Consider the following 21,908-nt stretch of genomic DNA (forward strand, 5'->3'; position numbering starts at 1 on the left):
TTGACATGTCAAGCCACTCCGATGTCTTTGACCTGCTGTCGACTGCCTCCACACTTTGAAGTCCCTGCTTCATTTGAAGACCTTGAAGGTATTTGACTCTTTTATATACCTTTGTCACCATCACCGGATCTTTCACAAAGGGAACCAAATTAACACTTTCGCTCATGAATGCTCGCGTTTGCTCCATGCTCAATGGCCCATTTGTTTTTATGACATGGGAAAACAACAAGTCGATGTCATCTCGTTCTTGGTCTTGGTAAGTGTCTAAGAACTAAGTATGAAAGAACTACAATAATTTAAACTTATGTAATTTGCAAAATATTAAACACACGTACTTGAAATTTTAATACAATATGTATCAATGTATGTTTAACATTTTATTAAAATTTCAAGGTTGTGCCTTGTATTTTTAGCGAGTTTCAGTGTTTTTAATTTTTCGACGATTTCCCTACATTTTTGACAGTTAAGAGAGAAAAACTCAAAAACAATGCAAGGGTTAGTAACAACACTTGGTATTTATCCAGGTAATGATGCACTCTGTGGTACCCTGGTCTCTTTATCCGCAGAAAAACATGTTAAAAGTGTTTTTTTTTCAAATGTAAAGTTTCGTCGATTTCCCTACATGGGGTTCCTAACAAAACTGACCTGGAGACTCACTGTATGTAAGATGCACGAAAACCTTACCTTGTTTAGAATGCTATATCTCGACGAAAAAAGAAGCTGTGAGCGTGATATTTAAAAGTTATGTAGTGTACTTCATGGAAAAGAATATATGTAAAGCTCATGTCAACAACGAGCGTTGTTGAATAAATATTTTGCTATGAAAACCAAGGTTCAGAAATTTTGACGACAGTAGGCAAGAATCACAGTTCCAAAGTTCAAATGCCAATATCTCCAAAACAATTGCAGCAAAAAACTTTTTATTTTAGGAAAACACTTTTATAACATTTAAAAATCTTGTGTGTAAATTTCAGATGTTGTACACAAAAAATGACAAGATGACGACCATTTAAGAACATTTTGCCAGGGTATCGTTGATTTCCCTACACTAATGTCACTTTAGAGAACTTTAAGGAAAAAATATACAAGGGCAAGACATGACACTTAAAAGCTTCCTTATTTGGCATAAATGACACATCGTGTTAGAATCCTAGGCTGAGAATGAAAAAATAAAGTAAAAAAAAGATCGAAATTTGCTGCGACGATTTCCCTACACGAATCAACAACTTCACTTTTGGACTTAAACAGGCATAAAATCTCACAGAATTCATGAAATTTTACCAAACTTGGCAGGAAGATGGCCAAATCATTGGTTGATTTTTGAGAATTTTTTTGGCTTCCACCCTTCAAAATTAGAATTTCTATAAATTTTTAAATTGCATAGGTCATAAAAAAACAAGTGAATGCTTGATTTTGGTCTTCGTGAACCCTAGTCAACATGCAACTACACATGAAAAATTTGAAATTTGAAAAAAGTGGTGTTTTTTTTGCAAGGGTAAGCCAAGGGCAGCAGAACAATAAGAGGGTACGATATCCAATCGCTAAAACCCGAAAAAAATTTCAAAAAACGCTTTTCCCTGCCGATTAGAAAACTTTCGTTGATTTCCCTACATTTTTTTTTCATCGAGAAAAAAATCAAAATTTTGCATAGAAAAAAAAGAAATTGCACATACAGCATGAAAGTCCATTAAATAATCTAGCATTCCTCCAAATTATGGCGCAAAATAATGAAATTTGTAATTTTTATTAACAAGTGAAAAATCCCATGCTAACGTGTAGGGAAATCAATGCCGAGGAACCTAATTAGGGTTAGGGTGAGGGTGGAACCTTAATGCTGACCGTAAGGATGTTTCGAGCTAAATTCTTATCCTTTACTCACCAACAGTAAAAAGTTCTGACTGGATTCAGTCACAAGCAGTGGACGATGTTGGCTTGTGTAGGTTAACAGAAGTCGGTAGAGCTCGTCGTCATGCTAGAAAGAAAGAAAGCGATATGCATGGGAAACACGCCAGACACAAAATCACTCAGTTAATATTTTAATAAGACATATGACGCCAAGATCTCACATCCAGTAATAGTAATTGAATTGCTTGGCACATCACACGACCATTTTCAACTTTCTTTAAAACAGGCCAAGACAATGGAAACATCTGGTTGGGAAAATATTAGACAGTTGCACAAATAAACTCACCTTCAAGACCAATTCATCCCTTCCTCTAGAGCGCTTTGTTTTGTAATGGTTAAATTGCAACTTCACATCCCCATCATTGCTTAAAATGACAAAATTCTTATCGCTGGTCTTCTTTGAAGGGCTGATATCGGAAAAATCTTTTACAATCTCCAGGGTACGCACTTCTAGGCCGCGAGATGGTGGGATGAAAACGTACAGGGATAGTAAGACAAGATCACAGCATTCCTTGGCCTTAACTTTTGCCGGGCGCGTGGACTCAAATTGTTCCCTTTGTGATTCAACAGCTCCTACAACCTCGTCCCTGAAAGAGAATAAAATGACTTGTTAAGAATTAATTAGTCTACAGAAATAATTGTAGTATCTAGTAAATAAAATAATGTTAGCAGAACGAGAATACATTATACAGTTTTAAAAAAAGAACAATTTATATTTTTCTTTCTGTTTTAAAATTTATGTACAGACCAGAATATCATTTATTGTTGGTTGTGCTCAAAAATTATTATAGTGAGTGACTTGTACACAAGTATGTATCAAAAGGAAATGAATTGTGCATTCCCTGACTAGATAATAGATTGATGACACCCACCAGGAAATCCAACGATTCAACGCTTCAAAGTCTTCTCTTGTGGAGGGCCTGTCAAGATCCCCCTCGCATTGCAAAATTGTGGCCTGCGCTCGCAGCTGACGTACGATTTCCACATCGCTGTAGTCTGGTCGATGCCTGTCTCTGTGCAGATATTTGACCGGGTAAAGCAAGGCTGACAGGTGATTTGCGCAGGTTGCAGCAGAATTCTGACGTTCCTCCTACAAAATAAATGTGAACCACAACTTTATGCTGGCCTAAAAGCAATGCTACATTTGTCTCGAGGTTAAAAATGCAGTTTGAATGAAAGTTTCCACTGGACTGAACGAAAAATGGCAAATCTTTTATGTACCTCTGTACTTGACAGACAGTGAAAAGGTATTCGTGGAAAATTATTTCCACTATTCGAACGACAAATCATTTCAGTAATTCTGTACATGTATGTACCTTACAACAATAAAATATTTTGAATGTCAAATCATCTCAATCCGGCTTTTTGTGTTAAATATAATCTACGTTTGACAAATCAAACAAACAGCAACATGTTAATTATGTCAGCTAAAATTCAATTCGGGTTTTGAATTCCACATTGCAAAAAAAACAATGCTTCAAAGCAGTTGAAATGTCAAAAACGTTCAACCATTCCGTCGAATTGAACACAGAAAGCTCGAAGCTTGTGGGTTTTAAATTGTATAATTTAGCGTCTGTTATTATCGATCGGCTTCCGTACAATATCAAGTTCTTTACGTTAATAAGAGATGAATAGTACCTGAAAGCCTCGCAGCCAACAGAAAGGGTTTTAACATTCGCCAGATTTGAAATGACGCACAGTATTACTTGGCGGCCATCTTGTGATGTTACCTCCAAAGGCACACTGGGTAAATTATGTACTTTGCTCTTTGTAGGGCCCAGTTCTCGTAGCCATGCATAATTTCATTACAGACACACATTAAAGTTTGAAAATTCATGAAAAAAAATTCTCTTGATCCTAGGATAGTGGTGGTAGACATATCAAATACTTCATTTATTGCAGTTTTCGATAATTGCGAAGCGATGCAAATTAAAACGTTTCTTTTCCTCGAAAAATGGAAGCGAGTTTTAGCGGTTTTCTGTTATGCTAGTGCTCTTAACATGTAACCTAAGTTTCGACATACGTATCTCTCAACCCAATTATCATGCAAAAAAAATAAAATCATCTTTATTAAGTTCATTTGTCCCACTAATGTAATGTCTATGACTGAAGACTCAGTAGATCGTTTTCTCGTCGCAAATTCGAGTGCGCCTAAGGGACTCACCTGCAAGTATTGGACATAAACTTCTATGAGCGGTTTTCTTAAAAAGCAGTCTTCCGTCAACGGGAGGTCAGCTGGTATTGAGCCACGAGCATAACCCAGGAAACCTTTTTGTGTCAAACAAGGATACCATAGGATTACAATTAGTCAAACAGATGAGATATCTCTCTCTCTTTTTTTTTTTTTTTTTTTTTCATAAAAGGGGGTTGTGCCGGAAACGTGATGTTTCCCGCAGCTAGCTGGAGATACTCAGAAATCTTATAGTAATAAAGGTACGTTTAAACTATTGCGACAAAAGCAGAAGTTTTTGGGTTCCAATAGCAGTTGCTAGCGCTAATTATTACATAGCACAAACATGCTTCAATTTGTATCTTAAGCTTGCGTTTTAAGATGCGTCATGTTTTCTCACCTAATGCACGTGGCGCCCCGAGCAGTTGACTGAGATTTTCCCCCAAAAAGGTGTAATGGAAAATAATGAAATGATGAATAAGAAATACTTACAAAGAATCCGCTCTTGGACTTTGCTGAAAGTGCTTGCAGAAACTGCTGAAGATTGATGCTGAAGATTAACCTTGCCGGTGAAGAACGATTTCACCTCGGCCAGAAATCTCTGGAAAGGCATTGGTAGTTGGTTTAATCCCAGTGCATAAGGATTCTTTCGTTTCGAAGCAGATTTTACAACCGCTGTTGATGTAGAAGGTTCCAGCTCGTTAATAGAATTATCCGCAAGATGACTGTGGCTGGCGCTCGTACCAGTCACGGCTTCGTCAACGAGAAGGCATGGCTCTTCTGCATCAGAAATCTGGTCCGCAAGATCACTGCGGTGGCTCGCGCTTGTACCAGGCACAGCTTTGTCAACGAGAAGGCATGGCTCTTCTGCATCAGAAATGTGGTCGTTCAAATTCGATTCTTCGTCAGAACTGTCGTAAGGAAGTAGAAGAGACAGGGTAGGCGATTTGGTGGCCATAGCTGAAAGGAATTGTAGGCAGATTACGTGTAGTTGGACGACGCTTCACAGGCCGTTAGAGGAATACAAGACAAGACAATGAGAGGTGTGAATGCATGCCTTAATAACCGCGCTAGCCGTGAGGATGTGTGGGTAAAAAGTAAAACAAAGGTCCTTTATACATATGAGCGCAAAACCGCGATCAATATTCAGAGGCCAGCGGCCATCAGTCATATAAGTGGACAGGAGTGAGAAAACGTGTGTATATGATTTCTTAGTGAGAACATGAACGGCTGCCTGCAGTAAGGCAGTAAGGCAGTGAAACTTTGAAAACAAATTGTGGGTCCTTGCCTGGCTGTTAAGGTCAAGTAAACTGTTGTGAGGAAAGAGCTGTGTCTAGAGAAGCGTATAACCCGTATTTCAATGGCCTACTTAAGGTGCAATATCGATTAAAATGATTGTGTAGGTCGGTAGGTTTTGCTTTCAAAACCTCGGCCGATGTAACTCGTGTATCCCGGCATAGTAAATCGAACCTAATCGAAATAAATTTCAATCGAACTCAATCCGTGGATTGAGCTCGATTGAGTTCGGCAATCGAACGAAATCGAACTCACCAAAAAGAAAAAAATCAATCGAACCCAATCGAACGTTTGATTTGCTATCCCGAGGTTAGAAGGTTTTATCAGGATCCGATGGCTGAAATAATTATGGCAAGGTTTTCGTTTAGATTACTGTGAGGTAAGTTCAATTTACTTTGTGCGCACCTGTAGATTATCTCCGATCAGGAATTTTAAGTTGGACTGAAGCAGAAAGTCCAACCCCTCGTCCACGTCGTGGTAGCTGGGAACAGGTAAGAAGGGGAGTGCTGCGCAGGGTGAAGTATGGCGGGGGACTAGTTCCTCCGGACCGCTACGGTAGCCATGAAGGCCTGCTCAGAACCCTGAAAAGCCTGGCCAACGGGGCTCTGGTGAAACTTGGTGGGCCAATCACCCACTAAGTGGATACAGAGCGATTACAGAAACCATAGGAAACGCCCAAAGTCAAATCTGTCTTGGGAGGAGAAGGGGTCTCCTCGGGGACCCGTATGATGCATCACAGGGAAAGCCGAAAGGAAGCCGTGATGCCGACCCCCCTACTTACTCCCAAGGCAACCACACTGTTTGGTACATGGAACGTCAGGACTATGTACGAAGTAGGCAAGAGTGCACAGATTGCTGCGGAGATGACCGCATACAACCTGTCAATGTTAGGCCTCATTTCTTTTTTTCTGTAGTCCGATTAGCACCAGAGGAGAAACCAGAGAGCGCTGTTGGTGAGAATATAACTAGCTTATAACAAAAATGCAGAATAAATAAGTAATTTGGTTAAGAGTAAAATGAAAGTGATTTTTGCCAGCGTCAGTGTAGAAGTTGACTGGGCGCAGGGGATTGTGGGATGGCTGTAGAGGGTAGTTTTGTCGGGGCTGTAGCGGTGGAGGATTAAGGCTTGGGGGTTTGAAAAACTGTGCTTCCCGTAGCATAGAGAGTAAAATTCGCGCTGGGGGGAGTTTTCAAATGTGTGCAAAGCGTAGGTGGTTGGCGAAAAAAGGATGAAATATTGGGTTAGGGAAGGTGAAAAGTTCGCTTAGGTATCGGAGTGGGACTGGGTCGAGGAGTCCAGGGCGAGAAGTACGTCACGAGTTAAATGCACAATGAATTGAATAGACTACAGCGAAGCCGATTTGCAGTGGGTGGGCCGTGAAATAGACGGTTGGATGGCGGTGAGTGAACGATTTGCTGTTTTATTTAAGGTGTAGTGAAGCTAAATCCGGCCTGCGTTTGCCTGGTTTGGATTAGAAACGAAACGAAATCTGAACATTCTGTTGAGTTACCGATTTGCACAGTCGTGTAGTGGACACATGTTGTTGTCATTTGGTCTTTCGGACTGCGGCTTTAAAAGGCATTTTCAGTCTGGTTTCCTTCGTGGCTTTGTCTTTTTTGCCGTGAAGTTGGTTTGTTTGAATTTGGCCTTGACTTGACTGAGCGAGATTGAGCGTAGGTGGTGTGAAACGGACAAGTGCTGATGTCGGTCTTGTTGAGCCCCATTCACACCAACAAAGCAAGTTTAATTAAACCAGGTTTACTGAGGAAATGAAAATTGGTGACAGAAAAGCTGAACCATTAGCTTCGACATAATATTCAAGTAAGCTTTATCTTATGCTTTTATTTGTGCTAAATCCGTAGTCGAGAAAAATCCGAAGGCAGCTTTTGTGAACTGGAAGCAATCTGAAACTGTGTTTAACTTGTTGAAGCCTTGGTGTGAATGGGGCAAAGTCTTGGCCTCAAATCCGCTGAGCCCCGCCTAGTGAATGATTTAAGATCAGTTTAATTTAATCTTTAGATACAGCAGAACAGGGTTGGACTTGAAAACTCGACCAAGGAGCTCCAATGATTAGCTTCAATAAAAAGCAACTTATGCCCTTTTTGTCAAATGACGCTATACAAAATTCAGTTATTATGAAAGTTTGGATTCATTCACAATACCTGCCAGCTAGAAAAAAGCACTTGGGAGCCAAAACTTAATGCTTACAACTGTAAAACAAACAACCACTCGGTGAGCCTTGCAGGAGGGCGGAATAACAACTTCTTGAGTTGAATGCAAACAAGGAAAAAAGAACTTTTATTTCCCGCATCAAACAATGCGAACATGAGTGGAGACTGGAGTTTCTTTGTGCTAGTACCTCTAAGAACGACGGCGATTTCCATTAGGAAATCATGCACCATAAAAGGTTAAAAACAAGGCAAAAAACCCATCCGATTCCCACATCAAACAAGGACTTAGAAAAAAAAAAGTAAATAAATAAATCAATAAATAAACAACTAGAACACGGAGTATTCATGCTACCTATAAGAACGACCGATTAAAATTCAGCTGGCCATATAAGACATAAACAAAGTCAGTCTCTGTCCTGTAGACTTTAGTCTGACAATCAATAGGCCCGAAAACGGTCATTCGCTGAAACGACTGAAAAAACTCTATGGCTATAAAACTCAACATTCACGTTTCCTCTTTCTTAGTATTCCAAAAATGAATAAAAATCATAGTTTGTCTTAAAGGAAGCCTCCACTCTCGAAACATATTAACGTTAAATTGTTGAAAATACAATCTACTTTGAAATTTCGTTAAAAAACATGGAAATAATATTTCAGTGTCGGACAAAACACGATTTGATTATCGCATATTGTCGCTTTTAGATTTCCCGGGCGCCGCCATCTTGGATTTAATGACGTGTTACGGTTGCTCAATTGTTTCACACAAAAGAACTTCTGCTCAATAACAAAAGCGACAACCGTTACACGTCATAAGATTCAAAATGGCTGCGCCCGGGAAATTTAAAAGCAAAAGTAGTCGATAATCATATCTATTAGACTAAAATTTAACTTAACCGTCAATTTGTTGTCAGAGTGGAGGTTCCCTTTAATGATTTTACTTGTGGATACCTCAATGAATTGTTGTTGTTGTTGTTGTTGTTGTTCAGCCACAGGCTGTACGGCCCGGCTCAAACAGCTAAAGAAAATGCTGCTACAAGCCATTTACTGTTTGAACAGTAAATATAGAATAGAAAGTCAGTTGATCGTTACTTCAAAAAACAAATAAATAAATAAATAAATAACTAAATACATTCATTCATTCATTGATAAAAATAAACTTGTTTGTCTCTCAGAAAAGTGGAGGCTTAACTGGCCTTTCACCTCACGGGGCACAGTCTTCGCATGAGAGCAACAACAACGACAACCACAACAACAAATAAACAAAAGCTGTCCTTTTCAACGAGATGTCCACTCCCTGAGAAAACCACACTGAGAAGACTACAATGTCTCTAGGGAGTTAGAAAGGGCCTCCAACGCGAGTCTTGGGGAATTCTCCCTCGCATGCAATCCAGGGCTGCTCGCTTGGCCTCCCTACTTGCCTGACCGTTGACGGTCTTGGCCACCTTCCTAAGCTGCTCCCAGAAAAGAGAGTGCCCGCTGGCTATTTGGATGCACAGAAGCTGAGGGATGAGCTTGCCAAGCTCGCCGATCTGTTTGAGGCACTGCAGTTGGTTTCTCTGGCAGTCCAGGAGCTCGCACAGCAAGCTCTTCACCTGGCGCTTTCTCGGCCCTCTTTCGGCCGGCGGCAATTCGCGTGGAACGGCCATGGCGTAAATCTGGTGGATCGCAACAAAAGATGGAAGTCTTTGGCTGAAGAGATCTCCCTTGCTTAGCGAAGCCCTACCAAGCAGCTTAACCAGATCCAGGTCACTGACGAAAACGCCGCATAGCCTGCAGTGTTCGCTGTTGGCACAAGGAGGCTGGTCGGGAGGGAATTCTCCCCGCTTCAGGGGACATGCCTCCGGCTGGCAAGTGCAACGATCCCCGCAGATAGCGAAGAGGGCAGTCAGTTTTTGACGGAGCTCTGTCTCTCGCTGGCCCGTTAGCATGCTCCTCGTAGCCTTCCGCACCGCCTCTGGGTCGGCTTGCTCTGCGGTGGTAGGCGTGGCGGAGAGTATTTGCTGTTGAGGTAAGTCAAAATTGTGGTTAGCGGTCGGTCTCAATCAGCGAGTAAATCCAGCTATTCTAGTTGAGAAAAACATTGGCTATACTTTTGCCACGACTCTATACCAAAAAAATTCAAAGCAAAAACCATAAGGACTCGGTAGACTTTTTCTAAAAAAATTAAATTTTCCGTGCGTGCGTTATCTACGATGACGGACGTTTGTTGTTGTTGTTTCTTTGTTTTGTTTTATGTTTTTTTTTTGTTTTATTTTTTTTATGGCAGGAGAAGCAATCCTTTGAATTAAATGAGCAGCCAATCCTTGGTGTTTCTGAGACCATGTTTGTGGGTGTCTTTTTAGACGACAATTTGACCTGGAAATCTCATCAGATCTCTAGCAGCAAATAAATTATCCAAATCTAAAGGTATTTTTCATAAATCTATTTTGTACTCTGTAGAATTCTATGATCCTTCCATATTTATATCACTGCAATTAAGGCTGGAGTGTTACCTATAAGTCAAACCTTCAAAGAATTATAATCTTACAGAAACGTGCGTTGTTCTACCTAGGTTGCCCATACGAGCCATATTTTTAAATGAACTTATTAAACTCTTAAAATTTCTTCTTTTGAAGGCTGTAATTTAATTAACTTAACTAAATTACTTAATGTCTATGTGTTCGTGTGTTTTGTCTGCGTCCATAAGTCCATATTGTTATTCTTGTATTAGACTAGACTAGTTATTTTACTTGTTACAAGCCTCTTGGTGTCTTTTCAGGTTTTCACGCCATTTTTATTCATGTTTTCCGTCTTGTACTCTAAATTGTTGTCTATATGGCAAAACAAATATTGTATTGTATTGCATTGCTGTTCTGTTATTTCTTTTGTCAGTGAATGGCCTCGTCGCGCACGAATATTGCCCAACAGACGACTTCCCACCCACCTCCTGGCTAACGGGCTGATGTTGTGCAAAGAAATCCGACAGGCTCTTCCAGGCATCCTCGTCCGGAAAAGCGTCCTCCCTCAGGCCCAACACCCGTAGGCTGCGCAGTCCAAAGGGATCATCTGCGGCTGATGTTTCCGTGTCCAGGGGAGTATCTGCGAACACAAGGAACCATGAACGCGTTAACAAGATGAATGGCATTACCACAAATTAAGTCTTGAAGACAGGAGAGAATTGAACATTCAAGTTCATTTCTTCGTTCCGGAGACGGTGTGAAACAAAAACAAAACAAAACAAACAAAAAAATAAAACAAAAAAAAAGGTAGGAAGTACAAAAAAAAAATAAACAAATAAATAAATTGATAAATTGAATTAAAACAAAAACGAAAAAAAAAAATAGACCAAAAATGGCGGATTTTTGGACTTTCAGTTACATTTTCATATCATTTGGATTTTCGTTTCTACATTGTACAGCGCCTTCACTTTTCGATCATCATAGTTTTCTATGTAGTTCACTTTTTGGTAAAATCTTAGATGGCCAAGAGCATAAACTACACCACTTGCTTCCCCCAAGACAAACCCCTAACTACAACTTTAGGGAAAGCTGAACGTTTGATCCTAGTTATAGATCTATCCTGCTCCGGGCGCCTCGCAAGAGGCAAGAGTTAACTACATCAGCACTGAAACAGGCTTAGATTGGCGAACTGAAACTAACAACTGAAACAAAAATTGGAGAAATAGAACGAATGTTAAACCATACTGATACCATCGGTTTGTTCGTACAGTTTATTGTTACAAGAAAAGACGGTTTTCGTACATGTATCGCGAATAAGTTTGCGAAGCGTGGATTTCTTAAGCTTCGTTTTGACAAGCTTCTTGTTGTATTTAAACTTTAGCTACCGCATTGTCACCTAGTCTGACGATGATATAGAATTATATCGAAATATTACTGAAACAAACCACCGTTTCCTTGCATTTATTGCCTAAATATTAGTCTAAATGCACTTATTCAGTTTAACTTTCGTTCTATTTCTCCTGGAATTATCAGCCGGTAATGGTTTCTGGAAAAACAAAAACAGCTTGTTGTTGCTGCAGGAAAGCTAACGAATGAACTGATCTATTCCAGCGTTACCTGCGCCACTTTGGCTGTCCTCAGTCGCTGCGCCCCGAGTAATCTTGGCACGCCCAGGGGCCGAGTTTGACTTGCACTTCCTTTTCCTTGCTGCGTTGGCAATGCCTGGACCCCTGGCCACCCTGGTCCTGGCTTCTTGCGCCTGACTGGATTCATTTTCGCCTTCAGATCCACTGTTGCTGCTCTCTTCTGCTTGCCCACCGCTGCTGAAGTGCGCTAATAGCATGGAGAGATCGGTCTCTGATTCCGACGCCTGGTCTCCGGTCTCTGTGGACTGGCCAGCCGCTTTGCCGATTTCGTGCAATACACCTTGAGGAAAACTACAAGAGATGAGTTGTTCGGTGTCAGCCGAGCCATCGCTGTCCTTGTTGGAATTGCCGCCGTCCTCTGCCTGTTTCCAGCCCTGGGTGATTTTATCTGATAGCGTGTCTAGTGCGGCGGACGACAGCGCTTGGAAGGTAGCAAAGTTGACGCCGTATTCCACCATGGCGGAGGCAAGATACTGCGGCCAGAAGGCCCCTCGATAGTACCTGACGGCGGCGTAACGGAGGTTCAGGAGTCTCGCTCGACTAAGGCCCACTCCCGAAGTAGTAGCTCGGCTGACCAGACAAGCTACATCGCAAACGGCCAGTCTTCTAAGGGTCAGGTTTGTGGCCTTGGCGGTTACCGTGATGTTGCCTGGCAGAAAACCCCCGTGGCTTTGAGTTATCAGCCTCCAGGGAAAGCCGTGTGTCAGCTGAGGACTCGCTAATGACCATTGCGGCGCGTCCCATACCATGACATTGTCGTATCTGCAATAAGAAGCGAGCAAGCGCAGTGCGATTAGGTGATGGTTGTCCGAAGGCCCATTAATGCCAGTCCCCTATTAAAATCACTTGCGCTACCTACACTGAAATGCTTTTAATAGCTGATTTTAAAGGCGACTTTTTCGGGGTTGAATCCTAGCTTTTGCATGGAAGTATCTCCATTGACCCGTAATGAAACTCCAAGCAAACTCAGGATTAACTTAATCAGCTTTTGGACAACTAGTTTCTTAAGCTTACCATATCACCTTTAGAGGTTTCTCGCGTCTAAGCAATGTAGGGCGTCCGGTTTAAGGTGGCTCCATGGAGGTTTTACGCTCGCGCGTGCGCACTTGATGATTGCCCTTAAAAGATTTTCCTGGTCAGGATTTATCCGCTGTGAGAGTTTTAAAAGATTTCACCGAAGGAAACTGAAAAAAATTAAAATCAAACCCTAAATCTCGCTGACAAACGCCTGTGTTAGAGTAGCTTTAACTCCAGTCTCAAAGAAATTATTTTACCAGCGAGGGTTCGAGGACACAGTTTTGTTCTTGATAATTACATTTTGAGTGATTTCAATGAATTGGGAGAAAGAAAACTGGAGAAAACCGACTTTCGATGTGTAACACAGCGCGCGCCATATTGTAAGTGAAAATCGTATGGAGCCATTTTAAACTGTAGACACCTTCACCTCTACATCAAGTTAAAGCTTAAAGGGCTGCCTATCAAACGAAACCAAGAATTTTGAAATTTGAGGGCAAACGAACAAATTGCCTTTGAGTTTTAGCTCTCTAAAGTGTCCCTTTGAAGTGAAAAAATGATTCCAAAAAACAGCGCTTAAAATTTGACAATTCATTGTATTTGAAAATTCTTGGTAAAGTTTAAGAGCCATCCCCGTATTAACTAGTAGTAGTAGTAGTAGTAGTAGTAGTAGTAGTAGTAGTAGTAGTAGTAGTAGAAGTAGTAGTAGTAGTAGTAGTAGTAGTTGTAGTAATTGCTTTATTTGCATGACCACAAGATTTACAGTATTGCAAAAGCTTATATAATCTAATTACTAACAAAACAGTGTAAAGTATCATAACAATATATAATTAATTCTAAGTTACATCATCAATATCCAATAATAGCCTGTCACGTATAATCATACATGAAGAAATAAACTTCATAACCAGTTTGTTTACATTATAGTCTTTAGAGTTCATCAGTAGTTTCACAATGTCTGATGTCGATTTCGTTTGAATGTCAGGTATCATTTTACTTATGTCTTCATAGAATGTCTGCCTCTGTAAAGAGTAGCAACTACATTGAAACAAGAAATGAGTTTCATTTTCCACTTGATTTGATTGACACAACTGACATAATCTTAACTCTCTAGGAAGATGATCTTTCTGATATCTACCAGCTTCAATTCTGAGTTTGTGGTTACTTAATTTAAACTTAACTAGGTTTCGTCTATCAGGAAAATTTCTTAAATGAGTTAAATAATTAGACGAAGAGTATTCATTCTTGAAAACCTTATAGAACTCTAACTTTTTTGAGTGTTCAAGGTTGTGTTGCCAGAAACGTAGATACTTGTTTTTCATATTAGTTTCAATTTGCCTTATTGTCTCATTGCTAAAATTTTCAGGATTTAGATCAGATGAACAGTATTTTTCTAACATGCCCATAAAATTGGAGTAAAAACCGGAATTATTAATGGAGTGTAAATGTTTTGACATCAGAAAAGATTGTTTAACGATAGAGTCATTCTCCTTATTGTTTAGGTAAACAAAGTATTTCATAATTTTTTGGTTTATTGCAATAAGTAATGGATATCGCCCTAACTCAGCCCTACATGCTAGGTTAGAGGCTTTGTTGTTTACCTCCAAATAGCGTTTGCAAAACTTTAAATGTACTTTTTCTAATGGGGAATTATCCCATGTTTTGAACTCCTGCTTCGTGTACATACCCCAAACCTCACTGTTATAGCTTAAGATCGAGAATATCATTGTGTCGAAGATCTGAGATGCTGTGTTGGGATTTAGTTTACTGAGGAGTGTGTGTTTTTGGATGTTAGAGAAGGCGTGCATGGCCTTTTCTTTTAAGTGATCTAACGCAAGAGTGAAATTTCCTGTTGGGGTTAAACGAGTTCCTAAATAAGTGTATTCCTGAACAATTTCAACAGGTTCGGTGTCTATTTTAAAATTAATGTCAACGGATTTCTTTGAGCGTTTCTGAAAGATCATTACTTTCGTCTTCTTAGGAGTGATTTTTAGCATCCATGATTTGCAGTAAGAAGATAGCGTATTTAAACAGTTTTGCAATCCTGTTTTGGATCTCGACAGAATGATTAAATCATCAGCATACAGAAGTGAGTTTATTTTCGTTCCATTTGGGAGGACAAATGGATCAGAAAGCGCGTTTTGAAATGAATATGGCAGATTGTTAATATAAAAGTTGAATAACAGAGGACTTAGAATACACCCTTGACGGACACCCCTGGAGTACGAGAAAGATCGTGTTTTGTTGTCTCCAATTCTTATAGAACAGGAAGAATTACAATAAAGAGTTTTAATTAGATTGTAAAATTGTCCTCCAATGCCAGCACCGAGTAGCTTATAAAATAAACCAACGTGTCAGACGGAGTCAAAAGCCTTGCGAAAATCTACGAAACAGGCATAGACCCTTTCTTTGTGATAATGAACGTATTTATCTAGCAGGGCTCGAAGAGTAAAAACATGGTCTGCAGTGCGGTTTTCAGGCAGAAAGCCAATTTGTGAGTTATGTAATATTTTGTTTTCTTTTAAATAAGAGTGTAGACATTGATTTAAGATTGAGCAGAACAGTTTTCCGAGGCAACTTGATAAACAGATGCCCCTGTAGTTTGTCGGATCATTATTGTCACCAGATTTGTAAATGGGGGTTATCAGGCCTTGGCACCATACATCTGGCATCTTTCCAGATTTTAGGATATGATTGAAAAGTTTGATGTAAAGAGGCATTAGTGTTTCAAGGCTCGCTTTGATCATTTCGTTCCTTATTCTGTCGGAAAAGGGCGATTTCTTATTCTTTAATTTTTTCACAGCTTGACGTATTTCCTGTTGAGTTATTACTTGGTCTAAGGAGTTAAGTTAGTCTTTTTCTTTTTCTAATTGTTGTAGCTCATTATAAATTTTTTCTTGATGTGTAGATGGTTTTGGCTCGTCGGAGTGTAAATATTGAAAGTGTTCTAACCATTTGTCTTCTGGTATTGAAGGAGGATTTTTGTTGGGGATTGTATCATCTATCAATTTAAGACAACTCCAGAACAATGATTTGTCAGGATTTGATGATATTTCATCGAGTTCTTTTGTTTTTTCTTTCTGAAAATTTTTCTTTTTTAAATCGAGGAGATTTTTGTACTCGTTCAACATTTGGTGAAATTTTTCGCGTATTTCGGAGTTGAGAGGATCGCGGTGCTTTTGATTTGAGAGTTTTCGTACTTCATGTCTTTTTAATCGGCATTCGCTATCAAACCATTTCTTGTTTGAAGCTTTCTTTATGCGTTTACGAGGCTTTTTTATTCTAATCTTGAGGCAAAGTTTTGAAGTCGCAGTTAAAATGTTTACAGAATCAGTTAACGAGGTGGTAACATCACCATCGTCTCGTTCTAAGTAGTTTCTGATAAGAATTTGAATTGGTTCCATGCGCAACGTGTTTTTGAATTTTAAGAAAGAGTCGTTTTCCCAGTAAAACTGGCGCGGTAATCTCATTAACCGATTGCTAGAATTTGCTCTTTGAATTTCCCCTGCTGGTAGATTGGTGTTAAGATTTAACCACGCTAAGATAGCACTGTGGTCTGATATGGGGGATGGTTTCAAAGTTGGCAACGTCTAGAAATGTATGGTGATCGCAGATGAAATAGTCAATAACACTTGTTCCGTTTGTTCCATGAAAGGTAGGTCTACCTAAGGTATCTCCATTGATCTTTCCATTAACTATCCTTAAATCAAAAGTTTTGCATATCTCAAGCAGGTGTTTCCCGTGAGTATTTAGAACATTGTCGAAAATATTTCTTTCTGCTGGGTGGAAAGCTGATTCTGACTGATCATTGGTGATTATATTGTTTCCATCTTGGGAAACTGTATCGGAGTATTTTCCAGTTCTTGAGTTAAAGTCGCCTAGTAGAATCACTGATCCCGCTGAAGAAAAACACAGTATATCTTGCTCAAGTTGATCGAATATTTCGGAATCGAAATATTTAGAGTTACATGGAGGGATATAAACCCCGCAAACGTAAAAATCCTTTGGAGAATTCAATAATTTTTTATCAATTTTAAACCATAGAAAGTTTTGATTTGTTTTTACAATGGAAATAGTTTTTTGAAGGTTGCTTTTGTATAATAAAGCTATTCCTCCTGAGTACCGACCCCCTTTTCTTGATTGGTTAGGGATGGGGCCTTGAACAAATGATTTATATCCGGATATGTCAAAGTCACAACAATTCCAGATTTCTGTTAGCACGATCAAATCGAAATTAGTAATAACGCTCAGAAAATCAACATCATTTAGTTTGTTTCCAAAATGTTTGGACGATAGTCCGTTGACGTTCCAAGCACAGAAAGATAATGTGCCTGGGGTATCAAGATGACCCGTACGAGTACTAATGATAGATTGCTAGGTTAACTATTATTCATTTTACTGGTAGAAAGTTTATCCTAATTTAGCTATTAAAGTGTCTCAATGTTCCAGATTCAGTTGTGATGTCTATAAAAATGATTTTACAAAACGTAGAAAGGATATGATATCCTGGGGTATCTGTGTTTCAGGACAGGTGGGGGAACTCTCCTTGGGAGTTGTCGCCATCTTTGTAGCATTCGTGGCGGGAAACTGATGCTGTCCTTGTTGCCCCAAGTGTATTTGCTGCTGTAATGGTTCTCGGACTGATGGCTTGGGTGGCTGTTGCATCTGATGGTAAAAGGGTCAAGGTTGACCCTGAGGTGAACCGTTCTGCAGGACATGACTGTAGGACGAACTCTCCTTGGGAGTTGTCGCCATCTTTGCAGCATTCGTGGCAGGAAACTGATGCTGTCCTTGTTGCCCCATGTGTATTCGCTGCTGTAATGGTTCTCGGACTGATGGCTTGGGTGGCTGTTGCATCTGATGGTAAAAGGGCCAAGGTTGACCCTGAGGTGAACCGTTCTGCAGGACTTGACTGTAGGACGCATGATGCATCTTGCTAGGGGGTTCTGGAGATACCACGTTGTTTGGGGGATCTTGAACTGGTCTTGGAGGAGGTATGCTTCTTGATTGAAGGCGACCGTGGATGGCGTCTTTTAAATTTTTGGCGAAGAGTCCAATGTGTCTTTTAAGGATGTGTTTGTTATCACGGAGGAAATTTGTGCCATTTTTGAAAAGGTTGTCGTGCGCGATCAATTGTACATTTGGAAGTTTTGAGCAGCTTGTAATTAGTTGTTGATTAATTGAGATGATTGTTGAAGGTGAGATATTTCGAGGTAAAAGTGTGGAGTAAAGGATTTTGCTCGATGGAAATTTTGTTGAGGCCTCAGTAATCAATGTTAGAATATTGGAAATCAGTTCTTCAGGGGAGGATCGCTCTAGATCGTTTGTTCCTGTGTGTATCAAAATCATGTGTGGAGCAGCGTGGATACTTTGTAGGAAGGAGCTTGCTTGCGTAATTAGTGGCGCTCTGACGTAGTTCACCTCATGTCGCGAGGAGAACATTTGTTTAGTATCTAGAAATTTGCCATTTGAGTCGCATAGAAAGATAACTTCGTTTGAAGGGGGTACAGGCTGATGCTGAGATGTGGTGATCTTTGCTTTATCTTGTCTGTTCGAATTGGTTTCTTGTAAGACGGAATAACCATTAGATGTTGGGATGTTTACAATTAGTAATTCGTCTTCTTTGCATTGTTGGGCTGGCGGTGTTGGAGTCGAGTTTCCATTTCCGTTCGTCGCTGCAACAGGGGGTGTCGATGGTGTCTGGCTTGTGGTATTGGTCATCTGAGCTCTCTCTGGTGTATGTGAATTCAATTTTTCAAATAGAGCCTTAACTTGTTCTTTAAGAAAACTGACCTCTGACTCCAGTTGCGTTTGTTTTTCCTTTAATTGAGCATTTTCTGCGACAAGTTGGGATTGTTTCTTTTGAAGAGTCTGATTTCCATCTTTTAATTTTGCAATCAGGATGGCGTGATTTTGTAGTTGATCATTAAGAAGCTTGTTTGAATTTATTAAGTCGTCACAGAGGTCTCCTACATGTGATTTTTGTAATTTTAAAAGATGATCTTGTTGTACAGCTTTGTCTTTCAGTTGCTCAAAGTTTCCTTCGATGTTTATTTTGAATTGTGTAAATTCGGCTTCTAGATTTCCCACAGTTTTACGTAAAGTCGAAAGTGTATGCAGTCTGCTTGTCGTTAGTGTGAGGGGCTTGACAGGTTCTTGTCTAGATTTTGGTGTTTCTCGAGCTGTGTTGGGTGTTTCTTCTGCTATGCATTGACCAGCATTTTCTTGATTGGTGATTTCCTTATCTTCCTCTTGAAGTTTAGTGAAAAATTTTGGCAAGTCCGCGAGAAACAATGAAGTGTCCTCCGAGGTCAATGAACCATTGTCTGTCAAAGGTTCAAGGCTGTTAACAATTGCTAACAGTGCGGGGAATTCGTCACTGCTCCATTCGGCAAATTTCTTTCCTTGAATCATGATGCGGCCAGTTGAAATAAATACAGAAACAGTGACAAGTTGTTCTTCATTTTGCTCGTCGGCCGTAGAGATGTGTAGGATAATTTTGTCGCTCTTTGTTGCGCAACTGTAAGATTCTTGTTCTTGCCAAGACACAAGATATCCCATGGTGTTTAAATATTCATAGTAGCGTAGCGCAAACGTTTTTATCCAAAGTAGCAAACGAACTTCTGAGGTCTTGAAAGATACCACTTTGGCATTAGGTTTATAAGTGGATGAATCGATTTCCTCGAATAAAACTGTCTTCGATTTAGTCGCGTTAAATCTATCGACCAAATATAGGTGGAGATCTTCACATGGTTCCATATCGACCATACGCGAAGGCCTGAATCCAGCTTTTTTTCTTTGATCATGATCATCGTCGGCATCAAAGGAGGACTCATCAGGCTCTTCTGCCATTTAGATTGTCGTTGTCGTAAACTTTGTACCAGTATAATGATTTCTTCTTGTGGAATAAACGAAAAGCTACTCAGCTAACAAAGACGTGACCATTTTGAGCGGTCACGCAAGTAGTAGTAGTAGTAGTAGTTAAAGACGGAAAGTACTTTTTTCAAACTTTTCTGCGCTTTTTCCAGCAAAACAGATTTTCTAGAGAAGAGTGAAACATCAGCGTTCTCCAGAAATCTGCTTTGCTGGAAACAGTGCACAAAAGTTTGAGAAAAGCATCTTCTGTCTGAGGACATTGTGATCGGTGACTTGACAGCTCGAAAATACGGCACAACAACTCCAGGTGATACATACTGCGCAGACTCAAGATAGTAATTAAGCGTACATTCGCTCACCTGTCCAGCCGAACTTTGTTTAAGTTCTCGTCAAGGGCAGGCTCTCCGCTTTGCAGAGATTTGCTCAATCGCCTTCCGTCACTTCTGAAAAGTGCCCATTTATCGACATCGGGGTGAGACAGCCGCGCTGATGACATTTGCGGCCTCTCAGGCTGGCTATTAGCGGACTGCCTATTTCTCCAGCCGTATTCGAGTCTTTCTTTGCAGTAGCTTATAGCACCAGCGACGGTTGTGAATTCCACGGCATGTGGAGGGGTTGGTTCTTCCGAGTCCCGTGCCACTATGTCCCGAGGTAATGTCAATGAGTCCAATAGGAACAGATTAAAATTGAATTGTAGTGGCCGGTCGTCGCTGACGGCTAATGCCCGGGGAAAATATGGCATGATGGTCTCTGCTTGCCGCTCCATCTCAAGGGCGTCTAAACGCCTATGCTCTGACGGAGTACTCACTTCCGTCTGATCGTCGTCATCGGGAGCGATAAACTGGCAGTCTTCTGCCGTTGGTTCTTCATCCTGCTCGCTGCTGTCACTTTCAACGAATCCTTCTTGCATTGCTTCGGTCTCGATGAAGGCCCTTGCTGCTCGCCTCCGATCTGGCCTTAAAAAGGTAACAGGAGGAAAAAAAAACAAAAAAACATTGGTCTTGTCAGCAAATCGCACTTAAATAAAGTAGCTTGCAATATCTGATTTTCGCACGCAGTAAGTATGGCCGAAATCGGAGAAGAAATGGTACTTTCTTAAAAGAATCTAACCTTTTCACTTACGTTAAAACTTAAGGCGCCTTCAAAGAAAACCGAAAATTAACTTGTCTGATACTAGTTCTGCAATATGCTAAGCTCCCGGGACAAAAATGCATGCTTGTAGCTTTCAGGGAAAAGAATAAAATTTTACTTTGATAGGTGCGATTTTCATTTAACGTTGGCATGTCTCGGCCTAGCAAAACGGAGAAAATGCAAAAAAAAAAAAAAAAAACGGATTAAAGGACACTGAACACAACCCACCTATTTCCTCTCCTTCTCGGCTCTTGATGTATCTCTGCCGTAATAACGTGTACTGTTCGAGCAGTTTCCGGCGGGTCGCTGCAACAAGGAAACGAAAGGTGATTAACGTCGCATCAGTGTCATCATAAACTGGGGGAATTTTTTTTCCCGACTCAGCAAGAAACACCTAGTGCACTGTTTTTCTTTTTTGGCCAAAAAGAGAGTTCAAACTACGAGAGTGTTTGACTTTTATGAGTTTCGATTTTCGCCGTTAAGCGCATGAATATACGGCACTGTCTCTTTGGAAATTTCAGCTATATGCCCTCTTATTTTGTGTCACTCACGGGTGATTTGAGAAACGCTTCTTAGGACCCGAATAGCAAGAATGGAATAGCAAGCCATGCGCTTGACAACTTAACAGAGCCGGAAAATCGTTATCTCTGACGGAATTTCGATAAAAGAAAAAAAAAAGGAAAAGAAAAATGCTCACCTTGAATCTATTTCAGCAGTGTTGTCTGCTGTAAAAAAGGAATCGATTCCACGCTGATTTTCACTCATCTCGACGATGAATAAATGCCGTATTGAAAGTCCCGATTGCTGACTTAGCCTTCTATATAGCTAGCCAGTGATGTAATGTTTTGAAAATAGATGGCCAAATTTAACCTCTAAAAAATAAAAAATAAAAACCTAAGGGTTTTTTTTTTTGTGTGTGCGAAAGGGGAATTTACCTGATGTTTAGTCGTGCGCAGACTGGGGAAATGCCCCGTTTGGGGCGAAAACCCAGGCCCCTACTCCCTCGGTCAACATGGCGTTCGGTCAACATCTCGAGCTACAGTAGCGAAGTAGAGAAGGTCGCTATCCTTATAACCACGTTCAATACCCCCCGGAAGGCCCGCGTTTAACTGAAGTAGAATTTCTCCTTTTCGGCCTCAGTTAGACTGGAGGGGACAATTTTCACCCGCGGTGGGGCATTTTATTCACACTTATTCAACTCAAATGATATATATTTTAATGGTAAGAGAATAAACATGCGGAACATTACATTGAAGTGAT

General features: G+C 40.4%; 2 protein-coding genes and 1 long non-coding RNA gene across 3 annotated transcripts; all 3 read right to left on the minus strand.

Moving 5' to 3' along the window:
- Positions 1–1,814: 1,814 nt before the first annotated feature.
- Positions 1,815–5,057, minus strand: LOC146460325 (uncharacterized). Its single transcript, XM_085088303.1, has 5 exons — positions 4,568–5,057; positions 4,070–4,173; positions 2,778–2,995; positions 2,192–2,492; positions 1,815–1,972 (listed from the first exon to the last, which is right to left on the minus strand). Exons 1-5 carry the CDS (start codon positions 5,031–5,033, stop codon positions 1,865–1,867), a joined length of 1,197 nt encoding a protein of 398 aa, XP_084944429.1. The 5' UTR covers positions 5,034–5,057; the 3' UTR covers positions 1,815–1,864.
- Positions 5,058–5,663: 606 nt separating this feature from the next.
- LOC146460326 (uncharacterized) lies at positions 5,664–21,028 on the minus strand. The gene is made up of 4 exons (XM_085088305.1): positions 19,877–21,028; positions 11,572–12,389; positions 10,467–10,621; positions 5,664–9,585 (listed from the first exon to the last, which is right to left on the minus strand). Exons 1-4 carry the CDS (start codon positions 20,425–20,427, stop codon positions 8,872–8,874), a joined length of 2,238 nt encoding a protein of 745 aa, XP_084944431.1. The 5' UTR covers positions 20,428–21,028; the 3' UTR covers positions 5,664–8,871.
- Positions 20,852–21,908, minus strand: LOC146460327 (uncharacterized). Its single transcript, XR_014857665.1, has 2 exons — positions 21,346–21,908; positions 20,852–20,954 (listed from the first exon to the last, which is right to left on the minus strand). It is a non-coding gene; the product is annotated as an uncharacterized LOC146460327 (long non-coding RNA).

The sequence above is a fragment of the Pavona decussata genome, unplaced genomic scaffold, assembly GCF_977016875.1.
Source record: "Pavona decussata unplaced genomic scaffold, jaPavDecu1.1 SCAFFOLD_214, whole genome shotgun sequence".
NCBI classification, from domain to species: domain Eukaryota; kingdom Metazoa; phylum Cnidaria; class Anthozoa; order Scleractinia; family Agariciidae; genus Pavona; species Pavona decussata.